This window comes from Clinocottus analis, unplaced genomic scaffold (assembly GCF_023055335.1).
Source record: "Clinocottus analis isolate CAN_PGR_092001 unplaced genomic scaffold, fCliAna1.0.p SCAF_9, whole genome shotgun sequence".
Taxonomy (NCBI): Eukaryota; Metazoa; Chordata; class Actinopteri; order Perciformes; family Cottidae; genus Clinocottus; species Clinocottus analis.
The window spans coordinates 11,278,043-11,292,775 of record NW_027176251.1 but is presented as its reverse complement, the minus strand read 5'-3'; the positions used below and the strand labels follow the sequence as shown (position 1 = coordinate 11,292,775).

The 14,733-nt window shown below is 42.0% G+C and overlaps 1 protein-coding gene across 2 annotated transcripts in view; it reads right to left on the bottom strand.

Annotated features, from left to right (window-relative positions):
- Positions 1-14,733, bottom strand: part of pear1 (platelet endothelial aggregation receptor 1) — a 43,640-nt gene that overhangs the window by 5,172 nt on the left and 23,735 nt on the right. For both annotated transcript variants that reach the window (XM_068569202.1, XM_068569203.1), the window contains 14 exons: positions 13,223-13,315; positions 9,135-9,381; positions 7,494-7,596; positions 6,973-7,109; positions 6,262-6,474; positions 5,107-5,281; positions 4,802-4,922; positions 4,476-4,639; positions 3,309-3,411; positions 2,225-2,377; positions 1,978-2,109; positions 1,721-1,852; positions 1,174-1,296; positions 408-626 (listed from right to left, as the gene is read on the bottom strand). In XM_068569202.1, the coding sequence (XP_068425303.1) occupies positions 408-626; positions 1,174-1,296; positions 1,721-1,852; positions 1,978-2,109; positions 2,225-2,377; positions 3,309-3,411; positions 4,476-4,639; positions 4,802-4,922; positions 5,107-5,281; positions 6,262-6,474; positions 6,973-7,109; positions 7,494-7,596; positions 9,135-9,381; positions 13,223-13,315 (2,115 nt within the window). The remainder of the gene's footprint in view (positions 1-407; positions 627-1,173; positions 1,297-1,720; positions 1,853-1,977; positions 2,110-2,224; positions 2,378-3,308; positions 3,412-4,475; positions 4,640-4,801; positions 4,923-5,106; positions 5,282-6,261; positions 6,475-6,972; positions 7,110-7,493; positions 7,597-9,134; positions 9,382-13,222; positions 13,316-14,733) is intronic.

Sequence of the window (14,733 nt, the reverse complement as noted above, 5' to 3'; positions counted from 1 at the left end):
CATCCATTTAAAAGGTAATATCATGATTTTGTGAGAATTGATGCAATGAGATAAGAATTGTGATCTGAAGTTCAAAAAACATAAGCGCTATAATTGATCTGTCAAACATACTGTAAAAATGTAGCTTCATACACGGAAAAGGAAGACAAATGGTCTTTGTGTTTTTTCTATTTCTGCTGTGTGGCCTTCCTGTTGTTGTTTTTAGCGCTTTTCGTTCTGTTAGCACTTTTAGCTGCTTCCATCAGCTCGGCCGTCGCCATGTTGAGAGCCGTATGGAGGCATTCAGAGATAGTTTTTCAGAAGGATTTTAAATGCAGGACTTTTATTTGAATATTTTAACATTGCTGTGTTGGTACTTTTACGTAGTAGTAGTACTGCATCCACCACCATATACTGCATTGACATACCTGGGACAGCGTATTCAGAGTTGACCGTGCGGCTGGTGGAGAAGGACACGGTCGGCGTGTTGTTCTGTTTGTCCTTCTGCCTGCGGCGGTAGAGCAGCAGCAGAGCCAGCAGCAAGACCACCAGCATGACGAGCACCACGATGCCGCCGATGGCGCCCCACGACTCCCGCTCACCAGGAGGAAGGGGTACCATGACACTGTCTGACTTCACAGACGAGTCTGTCAAACAGCAGGTGGGAAGAGAAATAAAGGACCGCAGCTGGCTTTCGTTAAAGCTATACGACAAGGGACTTTCATTCAGTGTTGATTTTGGCGTTCCCTGTGGATTAACGTCGTAGTGTTTCCAATCACCAGAGTCTTTTCAGAAAACCTATCTAAACTTTCTTTAACTACTATAGCTCATATCGAGTCATGACGGTAAAGAAGCGGGTCGTCTTATGATCGGAAGATCGTGGTTCGATCCCCGGTGTCCTTTGTGATGATGGCATGGTAGCCTCTGCCATCAGTGCATTAATGTGTGTGTGAATGAGTGAATGTTGACATGTCACAAACAGCACTTTGAGTGGTCGGAAGACTAGAAAGGCGCAATACTAAAGTCTATTTACCATCAGGTTTAAATTGACACTGTTTCATAACCAGTTAAAAGTTACTCACACTAACTTTAACTTTCCAAGGACAGTCATAGAAGCCAATCAATTTACAAATGGAATATCTTTTTTTCCACTACTTTGCCAGAAAAAGATTGAAAACATGTTTGAATCCATACCTTGTTTACAGTTCTCTCCTTCACTTTCACACAAACAGTCTCCAGTGTATCGGTCACAGGCGAGGTCGAGCGGACAGGAGCAGGTCTGAGTGCAGAATGAACCAAAACGCCCTGGACTGCAGGCTGGAAAACACAAGGTACGTTTCACATCCATGCATCAGACACGTGAAATAAATATTGATTAATTTACCGGTCAATCAACAGAACATTAATCTACAACAATCTGAAGAATTGCTTAATAGTTTCAGCCATTTCTCAAGCTAAATTACAACACTCTCTGATGACACCTTCTCCAATGTGAGGATTTGCTTCTTTTCTTCTTCATATTGAATAATAAGATGCAAATATTTGCTGTTGCTTTAGGATTAGGGGTCAGGGTTGTGGGTTAGAGTGAGGGCTTAACTGGTAGATCAATAACACTAAAGGTCTCCCTCTTGGATGTGAGTCCAACAGAAAGATTCCTCCATCAGCAATCACATTTCACGTGAGTCTTTGAGACGACTCCTCCAGAAAATGCCCTTTTCTACTTGCTGTCTGATGTACTCACGTATGGAGCAGTCAGTAGCGGTCCAGCCAGGCAAACATTCACAGTGGCCGTCTCGATGGTCGCATGTGGAGTTGTTGGCACAGTTAACACACACTTCAGTGCACTGTTTGCCGAAGTAACCAGATGGACAAACTGTGAAACGCACAATGTCATGTGAAGAATGATCAGCACCGGATTATGTCATAAATGAAATGTAGAGGGTTTCTGAAACATCCATGAGGATTATAGGGTGTATGATTAATTATGTAAATGCCAACCTTGATCACAGTTGGGTCCAGTGTGTCCAGGGAGGCAATCACACTCTCCTGTCACATGGTGGCAGCGGTACGACTGGCTACAGGATGGGCATGACATACTGCACTGGTCCCCGTACATTCCCGCTCTGCATTCTGGGAGACAAACAGATGAAGAGTGAGCGGATGCAGATGTCAGTTCAGTGCACTTATTAGTTTTGATCTAATCTGATCTGCGCCTGTTTCCCTGCCGGCTGATGACAACACTCACTGTTCTGACAGGTGACTCCCCAGTAGCCGGCGCGACACACACACGCTCCCGTTTCCTTCAAGCAAGTGTCGCTGTTGGGGCAATGCTTGAAACAGGTCTGGTTACAGTGACGCCCCCACAGGCCCTCTGAACAGGGCTCTCTACAGCGAGAACCTGGAGGGAAAACATGGAGAGTGCCAAAGACATTGTGTTTATAAGAAGTATTCAAATTGTCAATACCACAATGGAGATATCATCCATCCAAGTAAAAGTCATGCATTCATAAATTGACTTCAGTAGAAGTAAGCGACTATAACAAGTACAATGTGTTGAACTATCAAATGAGAAAATAGTCAATGTGAAGAATGGTTCCTCTCAGAGTTTATAGTAGTGATGCAATAAGCTGTGTGTGCACGTTTCACAACTACACAATGTGTACTAAATGTGATACTGACTGATGTATATGTACCGTGCATTTGATTTCCTTCTGTGAATAAGACAAAAACAAAGTTTCAATACAATTTAGAACTGTATGAAAATCTTGACTTGAAATCTTGTTCAGATAAATAATCTGAAGCTGAAGTTGTCGTTTTTGGTCAGAGTTAACTGATAATGACATTGTTTTGAAGGATTTCCTTGTCGCTGTGTTCAATGAACCACCACCTCATAATCATGTGTCAAACACAAAGGACAATCACATAACAAACACATGACAAACACAAAAGTTTTTGATTTATTTATGAATTACTTTTAATACTTTAACTACTTCTCCTCACTATTTTGGATGGACTTTAATTTGTGTTTTTATACTGCAGTATTTCCACTGCTAAAAGATCTGAATACTTTCTCCAACACCGAATGTGAGATTGGTGTTAAAATGAAAACTAATAGCTGCAGGGGAAGTAGAAAGCCTTTGGTGCAGCGTGAGAAAAAAAATGTTTGTATTGAATTTTAGTCGTTTTGAAGTCAATGGTGGTCCTTTAAGTCACAGGACAGTGCAATCCGGATGAAAGAGAGACCGAGTGGCTTAAAACCTGTGGCTCAGTTAGTTCTGTTGGTACCAAAGCCAATCTGGCAGCGGCACCGGGAGGACGTCATCACTTACCCCACCAGCCTGGCAGACAGTGGCACTCCCCGGTGGTAGCCTGGCAGCCGTCGGCGTGAACACAATCACACCTCTTCAGGCAGCCTGGCCCAAACGTGCCCATCTGCACATGTGAGCAAACGCCAACGGGCAAAGAATTGTCAGGGGAATCTCTTCAACACTCGGCCAGCTCAGTCAGAGTCAGACAGAATACTACGCTGGCAATGTGTGGTTGTATAGACAGCCTGGTGGGTTGGCATGGCGGAGACAACAGGGGTACGCGTCCAGAACACAGATTAAAACATACAGAGGGTGAGGTGAGGGATGAAGAGCTGGACAGCATTTCTGAAGACTGTCCAATCAGAACCGACATGTTCTGTATAATTATCACCCTCATGATTAAGTCTAATCAAAGATAGCAGTCGATTTGTTCCTCTTGACATAGAATAAACATACAGTTCCCTTTTCTTATCTTCTATAGTTTGTATTAAGTGGCATGTGTTTTCATACAATGCTGTGGCTTTAGTCCAGGACCTTTCCTGTTGACCTGGAAGACGTTTAACACGATGAACATTGTCCTTTCAAAACATTTCACCCAGCTATTTACTTTGCTCCTCTGTTATTTATTCTATTTCATTTTATTGTAGCATGCATGTATATTTTATTTCACTGCATATATTTAAAGTATATCTATTTTCTACATAAAAATGTCTTCCGGTATTAACAAAGTTCTATTTTACCGATTTGCAGTTTATCCATTTAAAAAATATATAAAATCTTTGTGTCGTTAAAGTCAAAGTAATGCAGTAATGAAATTAAACTGATCATTGTCAGTATTGGTGGCTGGAGGTCAGAGTTTACCACCTATCATTTTAAAAACTCGTGGAATAATCTACTTCCTGTGCAGACAGATGTGAATAGTACAATTTGTAGGTTTATATATATATATATATATATATATATATATATATATATATATATATATATATATATATATATATAATCATTATTACATGTTGTTTTTATTGTCTCCTGAAATAAAATAAATCTCTTGGTTTAAAGCAACTGTTGCATAAAAATCAGAAACTAAAAGAAACTTTAGTTGTCTAGTTTAAGATAATCTGATGCTTCCCTTTGTACCACTTCATAAACAGGCAAAGCTATAAAGCCTCATATTCAGACATTTACCGGGCACGGCTGGTCGCAGCGCGCCCCCTGCCAGCCGGCTGTGCAGGCGCAGGATCCATCTGCAGGATTACATTTTGCCCCGTTGGCGCAGTGGCAGGTGGCGTTGCATCCTGGGCCCCAGGTCCCCTCCGAGCAGGGGGTGGAGCAGTCCGGCCCACGCCAGCCTGCAGACACACAAAGGTCCGTCAGCCATGTTTGATCGAATCTTATTTCATCAATTTTGCTCCAGTCGTGCATTCATTAGTCTGTCAATAGGTCAAGCATTGACATGTCAGACGAAACGGTTCCTCTTTCACCGTGACCACAACTGTATGAACGTGTTTTACCCTCTTTACAGAAGCAAGTCCCGTCGATCGGCGAGCAGTCGACAACATTTTTACAGGAGCACTCCAGGGAGCAGTTCTTGCCATAAGTGCCACTTTTACATAGACTCTCACAGTGAACCCCCTGCAATAATAAAACATATTAAATTTAATCATAAACCTTGAGGGCATTTAACCAGTGAGACAAAAAAACAATAAAATAGGTCATCTGAGCACAACAAATGAAAAGAAAATATACACAATTCATTACATTAATATTCATTTATTCACTGAATCCTAACTAAATCACTCTAAACTCCACCACTCACCGTATACCCGGGGGCACACCGGCATTGTCCCGTGGCACTATTACACACGCCGCCGTTCACACACAGACACGGCTCCAGGCAACCGTGACCGTAGAAACCGTGAGCGCAGGTCTCGTTACAGAACAGTCCTGCCCACCCTGGCTGGCATGTGCACTCCCCTTTCATCGGGTGGCAGCTAAACAATAAAAAATAGAGTGAAATGTGATAAAATCGCTGCAAAATTACAATGAAGCCATGAGAAAGTGCTGACTGCCAAAGAAAACAGTGAGCAGCGACACTGCTATAATGCTCTTAATTTGGTCGGTCAGTGACGACGGGGAACCAGTTTAGTCTGAAAATGATTGAGTGACAAAAGATTTGTGAGTTACTGGCATTAACTGCCGTGGTTATGATAAAGGATGCAGTTGAAATCCAGAAATAGTCTGAAAGTATTCGGATGAAGTTGTCGATGCTACACTTAAGGAAGGATTTGCATCAAATCAGGTCACTGAGTCTGAGTGAAGGAGTGGACAATGTCTGGACTTGTGAATGTTGAATAGGAGGTCACTGTAAATAGTTTGCAGAAACTCAGAAACTCCAGTAATGCCACTCATGGATGCCCGCCGCCATAAGATATAACAGCTGAAGAAGAAGAAAACACCTGTGTGGGTTTAACGTGGTGTTTGGGGTGAAGCCAGACTGGCTTGTGACCAAATCAAAAGGACTTCCACTTTATAGCTAACAACCTGTGCTCCATTTAAACCAATGGACCATGCAAACGCACACAGGTGGCAGCATCGCCCTCATCAGGACCACCAGCGTGTCAAGGACTTGAAAACATACTTATGACGAGCCTGGCAAAGGTAAGATGTACGCTTTATAGGAAGTATTTTTACGAGTCTTGATTAGAAACTAATTTAGTAAACCTTTCCCACTTTTAAAGCAGCACAAATGTGAACCCATTCACTGTGTTAACCAACCAGGACAGGCGTCTAAGAAGTGGATGAGCAGGTTAATGTGTGGGGCCAGCAGCTGGCTAGCTTGCCCCAAAATTAAGTCAAATAAAGTCTTTGGCTCTGCTCACTGAGATTTCGCTCAATCATAATTGGATAATCTCTGCCTCCAGAGCAAATGTTTGCATCGCTAAAAGCTGTTTTCCTGAAGACGTCAACTCACCTGAGTGTTTGTTTGTCCTGGCAGAGACACTTGCGTTCACAGTGCATGCCGTATTTGCCCGGCGCACACATCCTGTCCCTGCAGTGAGGGCCGCTGAAGCCCGGCTCGCACAGGCAGCCTCCATCGATGTTGTAGCAGCGCGCGCCGTTAGCGCAGTCGCACACACCTTTACAGTCCTGACCAAAGGTGCCCGCAGCACACTCCTCATTACACCTGAGGGCAGCGACACAGAAGGTTGTTTATAGACACACGGAGGAGCTGGGCTAGATTTTTAAGTTCATGAAAAAAAAATTCAATTAAATTTCCATTTGTTATCTTAGTCAGGCATGATGTTAGCCAAAGCTGTATTTCTGTCTCTAGTGCTGAATAGTTCCATTTAATTCTATTCGACAGAAAACTGCAATGGTTTACAGTTCAGTGACTCGATCTCATGCAATCACACATCAGTTTGCTGCACACAATATTCATATTAACAACCCAGCTGGGCCGTGGTGCATTAAGACCAAAGGACATCAAACATATGAGGACGACAAATACCGATTCAAGATTTCTCCAGACTGAACATTCGCATACAGTCTGTCCGTTTTGTATTTGGGTTCTTCTCTTAGCTGTCCCTTGACATGCATGGACATTTGGGAGGCCCACAAGCACAGGAACAGTCAAACACACACACACACACACACACACACACACACACACACACACACACACCTGTTACCGGTGAACCCTTTGGCACACTGGCACTGTCCAGTTTCCGGGTCACATTTGCCCCTGTTGTGGCAGACACACTCGTCAGCACAGTTTTGTCCAAACCTTCCCTCTGAGCATCGCACCGTGCAAACGGCACCCTGCAGAGTAACGAGATGAAGAAAAAAAAATTAAATTCATGAGGCAGAAAGACATGCCAAGTGAACACTGATACGATGACACCCACATTGCAACTTTCACAGATACCCAGAAAATAAGTTTGCTCTCTGATGAGATCACGATCTCTTCTCCCATCATGCATGTCTTCCAAAGACATTTTTTATATTAGTGGAAAACCTTGCATCTGCATGTCTCCAGAGATGACAGGTTGTCTACAATATGTCTTTAGAAAAAAAGCCAGAGACTATTTTTCCAAAGTTGGGAGAAAGCTGGAACACAACGTGTCAGGCTAATTCAAAATCTGGCAACCTCCACCGATTATGTGAAGGTGAGTGTCGGTGCACGCTTTAACTTAAAGAACATACCGTCCATCCAGGCGGGCAATCGCAGATCCCTTTGCCTTTACAGATGCCTCCATTCTGGCAGGGGCACCGTGCCTGGCATTTCCTGGGACACGCCTTTTCACAGCTGGGGGAGGAGGATGGAGTCAATAACAAGTTAATGGACCACTTTAGTCAAAAACACTCCGTGTGTCCTCCCGGGGCATTCCTGAGGACGTACGTAAAGGTTTTTGTTCTACAGTACAACATGTACAAACTAAGTGTTACCAGCATTTTTAGGAAATTGGTTACTCAAGCATCAGCCCACAGGTGTTGTATGTTTATGATCATGTAAAGCACATTATGCTATAATGTTCTATAGACAAAACACATTTAACCTAAACTACGTCCATTTGGTTCTTCTACTTTAGAATTTCCTTTTTCTGGTACTTTATATTCCTACTTCACTACAATTAAAAAGTAAATATAGCTATTTTTACTCCTTTTTTGTTTGATAATGTTAGTCACTATGTTTTGCACAATTTCATATGTAATGCAACATATTGTCAATAAATGATGATGTAGAAGAAGATTATACTTTAATGATTCCTGTGGGAAATGTACCTAAGTTGTATTAGATATTAAGTAAAATATCTGAGTACTTAATTTCAGCTTTAAATGTTACACTCTTGTAAATCTATAGCAGTTGTATACAGACATCATGATCTAATAGACCATATTCAATTAGTAGTCCATACACCCCTCATTTTATATTCCATGAAAACTACTCTGAAGGAAAGTGGAACAAAAGTTTAAAAAAGGGGAGATCAATAAAAAGGAACAGTAGCTCTGTGATTACTAGAAGACTTGGCATTTCAACAGCTTTGTAGGATTTATCAGCACGGTTGGAACGTGTCTTCAACCAATCAGATGTCTTGGCTTAAACTACCTCTTGTGCTTTTCAGTGTTGGGATATTACATTTTCTAATACACCCTTGAGGTAAAATAACATGGACGTACTTCAAATACACAATTCATCAAGGAGCTTTATCCAATCTTGAATGTTGCCAGGCCCCCATTCTTATTTAACTGAAAGTGGTGCATTGTTCACATTGGCAGTGAAAGAGGTTTCCACTCATATTTAGTGGGGAAGAGTTTTTATTGCTTACTCATCCTCCAGGACAACTAAAGACGGGCGTAACAGATGAGTCACGGATTTACTTCATGGATAATAAAGTTGTGTAAACAAATAACTCGGTAAGAACTGACAGATCTGTGACGCATAGACCTCCAGAGAAAATTAGAATAATAAAGTCTGATACTGTGATGTGGAATGAAGTGTTTCCGAAATGAAATTATTTTCTGTATACAGTATACTCTACTGAAATTTTAGCTGTTAATGCCGATAGGAAAATGTTAGCATGGTAAACATTATGGCAAACACTACCTGCTGAACATGAAGTTAGCATTTAGCTCAAAGCTATGAATATCTCATGAATATTAAGAGTGAAAAAGGGTAACCATTCCAAAATGCTGTATTTATTTTGTAATCCGATTCAAATCTGACAATATTAACAATGTTTTCAGTCAATGTTTGTCTCTTTACAAAATCAATATCGCCTTTAGTTATGAATCTCCTAATATGCAAGCTCCTGTTTGAATATTTATTTATTTTTGTGCACTCACAAGGTCCCAGTGAATCCGTCCCGACACAAACACTCTCCGGTTTCTTTGTCACAGGATCCTCCGGTCCCACACTTGCATCTCTGCAGACAGCCCTGCCCGAAGTTGCCTGCCGGACAGGACTCCTCGCAGTGGCGTCCTATGAACCCTGGAGGACACTGGCACGTCCCCTTGACGGGGTCGCAGAGAGCTCCGTTCTCACACTTGCACTGCTGACTGCAGCCCGGCCCCCAGTGTTTGTCATCGCAGGCTGAAAGGTAACAGGACACACAGTTGTTTATTGATTATGAACATGCCGAGACACTGAAACACGACCGTCTTCTGATTTATTCATGCAAAACTGCCATTAAAAAAAGGAATTGTGTCTTTGGACATGTGGTTTAATAGATACGCTTCTTTTTTTTAATCTCAATCTCTAAATGTTATATATTTAATTATACTGTTTGATTTTTGATTTTCATTGATACTAGTTGGGGGAAAAATGTATTATTTACATTGGGCACCTCACTTTTGAAAACTTTTCTTTTCTGACTTTCATAGCGCACATTTTCCAACTATTCAAACCAGTCAACTTTAAGTAATTTGCCTCCTACTCTAAACAGAGTCAAACTTACTTTGCAATGCTAGAAGATTGAATAAAAACACAAAAGCAAAATAAGATTACTGATGATTATTGTGACACGCATATGCAATCATTTTGTGTCAGTTTTGTTTCTCCTCATTCTGTTTTCCTCCCGTTCGCTGTGGTGTACACTTACAGTGACATATGATGTCATGAAACGCAAACTCACAGAAACAAATCTGATTATGTTCAACAACACGGAGATGAAAAACAGAACAGAAACAAGAGAGGAACAGTGCTCGTGAAGGACATAACGTACTGACTCTTCCAGACAATACAGTCGATCTTCCTCGTGCTTCCACATTCAAATCACCCTCTTTCAGTCCTGCAGTGTTATATGACCAACAAATAATTTAGAATCTGCAAGGAGATTTGCATGGAACTCCCGATGCGGATGAGTTTCAGATGGTTAATTTTACAGGAGCTTGCGGATCGGCTCCAGGGGGGGTTAGAGTGCAAGGCAGAGATTCACACAACATTTGGGTTTCAATTTCATGATGAAGAGATCTCAGTCCACCGCCTTATTGGTCAAGTGTGCATTCTTCAAATTTCTCATCGGTGCCTTTGACGGTGCTGCTGGATATCATCAAATGTGATATCCACCCAATAGCCCTGACGTCACACGGGGATGGGCGTCAGTCAACTTGAGCTAAAAACAATTCCAACAATTTCATGCTGACCTCTGTGAATCATCTTTCTTTATCTGGAGAGCAGACATTCAGCCAGGCTTAAGCAGCCCCCCATCCCTCCCATCCCCCCTTACCGATGCCTGCTGCACACATGCCCTGCCACAGCTTTGAAGAGCACAAGCACTGCTTCGACAATAATTACACGGAGGGGAGAGCAGAGCCAAATTTGGCCCGGAGCAAAGCTCGCTGCCACGGACTGTGGTGTTTATTGCCCCGGACGCAGAGCAGGACCCTCTCTTCTTTTTTGTTTAAATGAATCCTACCTTCACTTGTTCTCTGTGTGGGCACCGGAGAGGGGCTATGTGTCATGTTGACTAATGAGAAACTCAGCTGGAACTGCGATTATGTTTACACAGACATTCTCCGAGACAGCAGGGGAGATTTACCTTGAGGTCTGCAGCACTGAGGCACAAGAACTGAGGGGGCGGACGGCTCCAGACAGTAGATGAGTGACTGGCTGAAATGTTCCAGGTTGGACGTGCTGTTTTTGAGCGAGCAGCCAGTGTGTTTGTTTATCTTCATGTAAACATGAGCAAGGCTTTTTCTAACGGCGTTGCTGGGTTGATCTACCTTCAGCAGATGCACTTAACTTAGCTTAAGTGTGTCTTACTTTGATTTGATTGGTGCACCAAGCTCCGATCAATCAAGAATTGGCAGAAGGTTGACATTTCATACAGAAAAGGGAATTTGTGGCCATGTCAGAGTTTGATTATCTATCACAGTGACACAACAACAGAGCATTGCGACCACACAGACTTTCTGAACTTCTCCTATCAGGCCTCGATCTCAAGGATACTTAAAGCTGAACTTGATTTCTGTGATGGTGACATGTATCCATCATTATTAACATGTGATACCTACCAGTATCTGTAATACTGCATGCATGTAAACCCACCGACTGGCACACACTTCAGAACTGGCATCTCTTCACTGTCTTTTGTGAGGAATGCACACTGGTATGGTGGGAAAATTCTTGCCTTTCCCCTGAGAATTGTTCAAGCAGTGGTTTGTTTTTTTGTATGCGCAGAAAGTCCACATAATCTTCATGGATATCGAAACAACCCTCACTGCTGGGTTTTGATTGCAGCTCTTTTAAAATCTGCTCTGAAACATGGCTTACGTAAAGCATAAAATATTTTGACATGACATTTTGTTGCTTCCATTGAGCCACAATTCCTGTTTTTCTCTTACCTCAACCATTGTAATCACCAACATATTCCCATGTTTCATCCTCTCCCACTCTTACTCGCTTTTTGTCAGTGGTGGAATGCAACCGAGTACATTAAGAAGTACTGTAGTATACAGCCGATGTAATCTTTTAAAACAATGTATCTCCAAATCTGGTGATTTTGAATGTTTCTGATGTTTATTGTCCGACTTCTTAATCCAAATAAACTCCTTAAAAAGCCTCTTGGTTCAGCTGCATCGTCACAAAGATGAAGACAGGGCCTTTTTTTCTGAACTCATAAAAAGTTGACTTTTAAGAGACACGTCGTCCTAACAGGACAGAGAGGCTACAAATATAAGGCATTGCTGTTAAATGTCCCAACAAGATATGAAATGGGTTAATTTGAGCACAATCATAAACATCTACAGCTGTAAAATGCAACACAATGCAGCTTTTTCTGAAGTTAGGTTTTGAGAGCAGTTTACATGTAGTGGAGTATGTACATAGTGTGGTACTTGTACTTTTACTTCAGTAAAGGAACTTCTTTGAATGTTTTTTGTCACATTCTGCCATGTGAAGAACACGTATACTTCTCCCTCCCCTCTTCTTTTTTCCATATTCATGGGCAAAGAGTCCTAAAAGTTGTCAGTATGCAAACCTCAGTCCCCTCTCCCCTTCCCCATACTTAGATAGCTCAACACACAGGCATCCAGGAAGTATCAGGGCTCATTCTGCCAAAAAGACTCCATTATAGGATACAGTGGAGCCAAGGCTGGAGAGAAGAGGACGGGGAGGGGGAGGAGTGTAAGAAGAGACGGAGCGGCTTGGTCCATGCGAGAGAGAGAGAGTGGGGTAACATTTTCCATTTCCCCTTCCCATCATCCCCCTGTCAAGACATCAACCACTACCCGTTCAAGCTAATTCCCTCTTTCGGTAGAGGAATAGGAGGGGGATGGAGGTGGGCGGTGTACTATTGACCCAGCTCACTGCGTTGAAACGGGCTAAAGGTGGAAAACTTGGTTTCAGTGAGGGGGACAGCAGGCTCTAGTTTCACACGTCGCGTAGTTTGGACGATAACATTTAGGAGATTTCAGACAAGACAAACTGGTTTAGACTCATGGTTTCACGGTTCACCTGTTATATAACCATTTGTGTTGATGTTAGTTATGTAAAAGAAGACATAACGGGTAGAAGGAGCAGGTTTATTAATGTCTCCTCTTTTTATAGACTGTTGCTACTTTCAGTATATCACGCAGTATCATGTGATTCATAAAATTATTCTTCATTTTGAATAGTAACTGAGTAAGAGGTGGATGTGCAGCTCCTTCTGGTCTAGTAAAATGGTTTCTGAACTGAGGCTGACGTGCATGACTCATTGCTGCTGATGCGGTAATGCTCCCTTGCTGTTTCCATTGGAAAGGCCTTCTGTGTGTGATGAAGTATGTGAAGATCAGCCACTTGACTAATGGCCAGTTGTCTTTTCCTGTTGTGTGTATGTCAAGTTCATTTGTGTGTGCACCTGATGAGGGAGGGGGAAAGAGAGAAAGCGCTGGGAGGAAAAGCAAACGAGAGAGAGGAAATGACTGAGCGAAGGGAAAAGACTGATTCATACCGCTGGAGCAGTCGTCGCCTCGCCAGCCTCCCTCACACTGGCATCGGTCTGGAGCGACACATCGGCCGTGGACGCACTCCTTGGTGCAGCGTGCTGTTAATGAGAAACACACTTTTGTAACAGACCTGGCTTTGTGGAGACATGCAGCATGGTGTGCAGATCAGATCAGCCATTGGCTCACAACTTTATTCTTGGTGTTGTGAGCCCAGTAAGAGGAGTTCAAAAAGCCCTTTATTGAGGCTGTCATCTTCCGAGTGTGTGCATTTAATGGAATTGGTGGCATTTAGCAGTAATGACTAGAATCAAAGTGGATATTGTCGGATATATATGTTAAGGCTTTGTCTACGGTTCAATATTCATAGAAAAGTACATCCTCATGTCTTTTCCTAACCACTTTTCCTTGACCACTACGCCATGATGTCAAGTAAAGATGTGAAGGAGAACTAATGAGGTTTTAGGAAAAGACAATTTTGCTTTTATTTTAAAGCAAATTTTTTTTATGACACATGGAAAGGTACAGTGACAAACACAACGCTGAAACCGAATCACACCTCTTCAGAAAGAAGTTTTAAATGGATGCTAATAGTGTAAAATTTAAACAGACACTTTCTGTGTCTTTTCACCCAGTTGGGAAGTTCCTCAACAGAACAACAGCATTGGACCACAGCCAAAGTCTCTTTTTTTCCACAAGTCCTCCAAATTGAAAGATGAAATAAATTGTTGCTCTCTCTAACAACGTCGTGTGAATCCCTCTTTTACATCCATCACATTTACTGCCAGAGTGTTTGCACTTGAACGTAGCGCTGAAATGATTTATGTCGTTCTTCTTGAGGGAACTGATTTTATTCCAGTAGAAGTGTACATATATAATATATATATACACTATATAATACGATACGCAGTGACATCTTTGTTTGTGTATCAACTAGTTTTCACACACTCTCAATTGCAGTGTGTAATGTTTAGTTTTAGGTTACGACTGAATACTAAATACACTGAAGATCAGCCTCACACTGAAATGTAATCCTGTTATTGTGTTCATTGTATTGTCCTTCAATAAGTAGCGCACACACACACACACACACACACACACACACACACACACACACACACACACACACACACACACACACACACACACACACACACACACACACTGGCAACTGCAGAAGGACCCACTGGGGTAGAAGTACGGCCGTGTTGACAATCACTTGTAAAGGGCAGATAAAGCTACTGGTATTATCACAAATGTCTTTGAGATCTTTGGATCCTTTTAGCACTAAGAACTCATTTAATCAACTTGCTATCAGCTCTTTTTTGAAATATAATATTTCAATAACTTGAATGTTACTATATTCACTTGCTGTAAAATCCCCAAGTTACAAATTAACTTTTGTCCGGCTTGTGCTTAATTAATATTACGAAAGACCACATGCGTTCAATCTTTTGATAAAGGGCATAGTGCCAAGGGTGCTTTTTCTATTAAAAATATATTTAACTGAATTGCATTC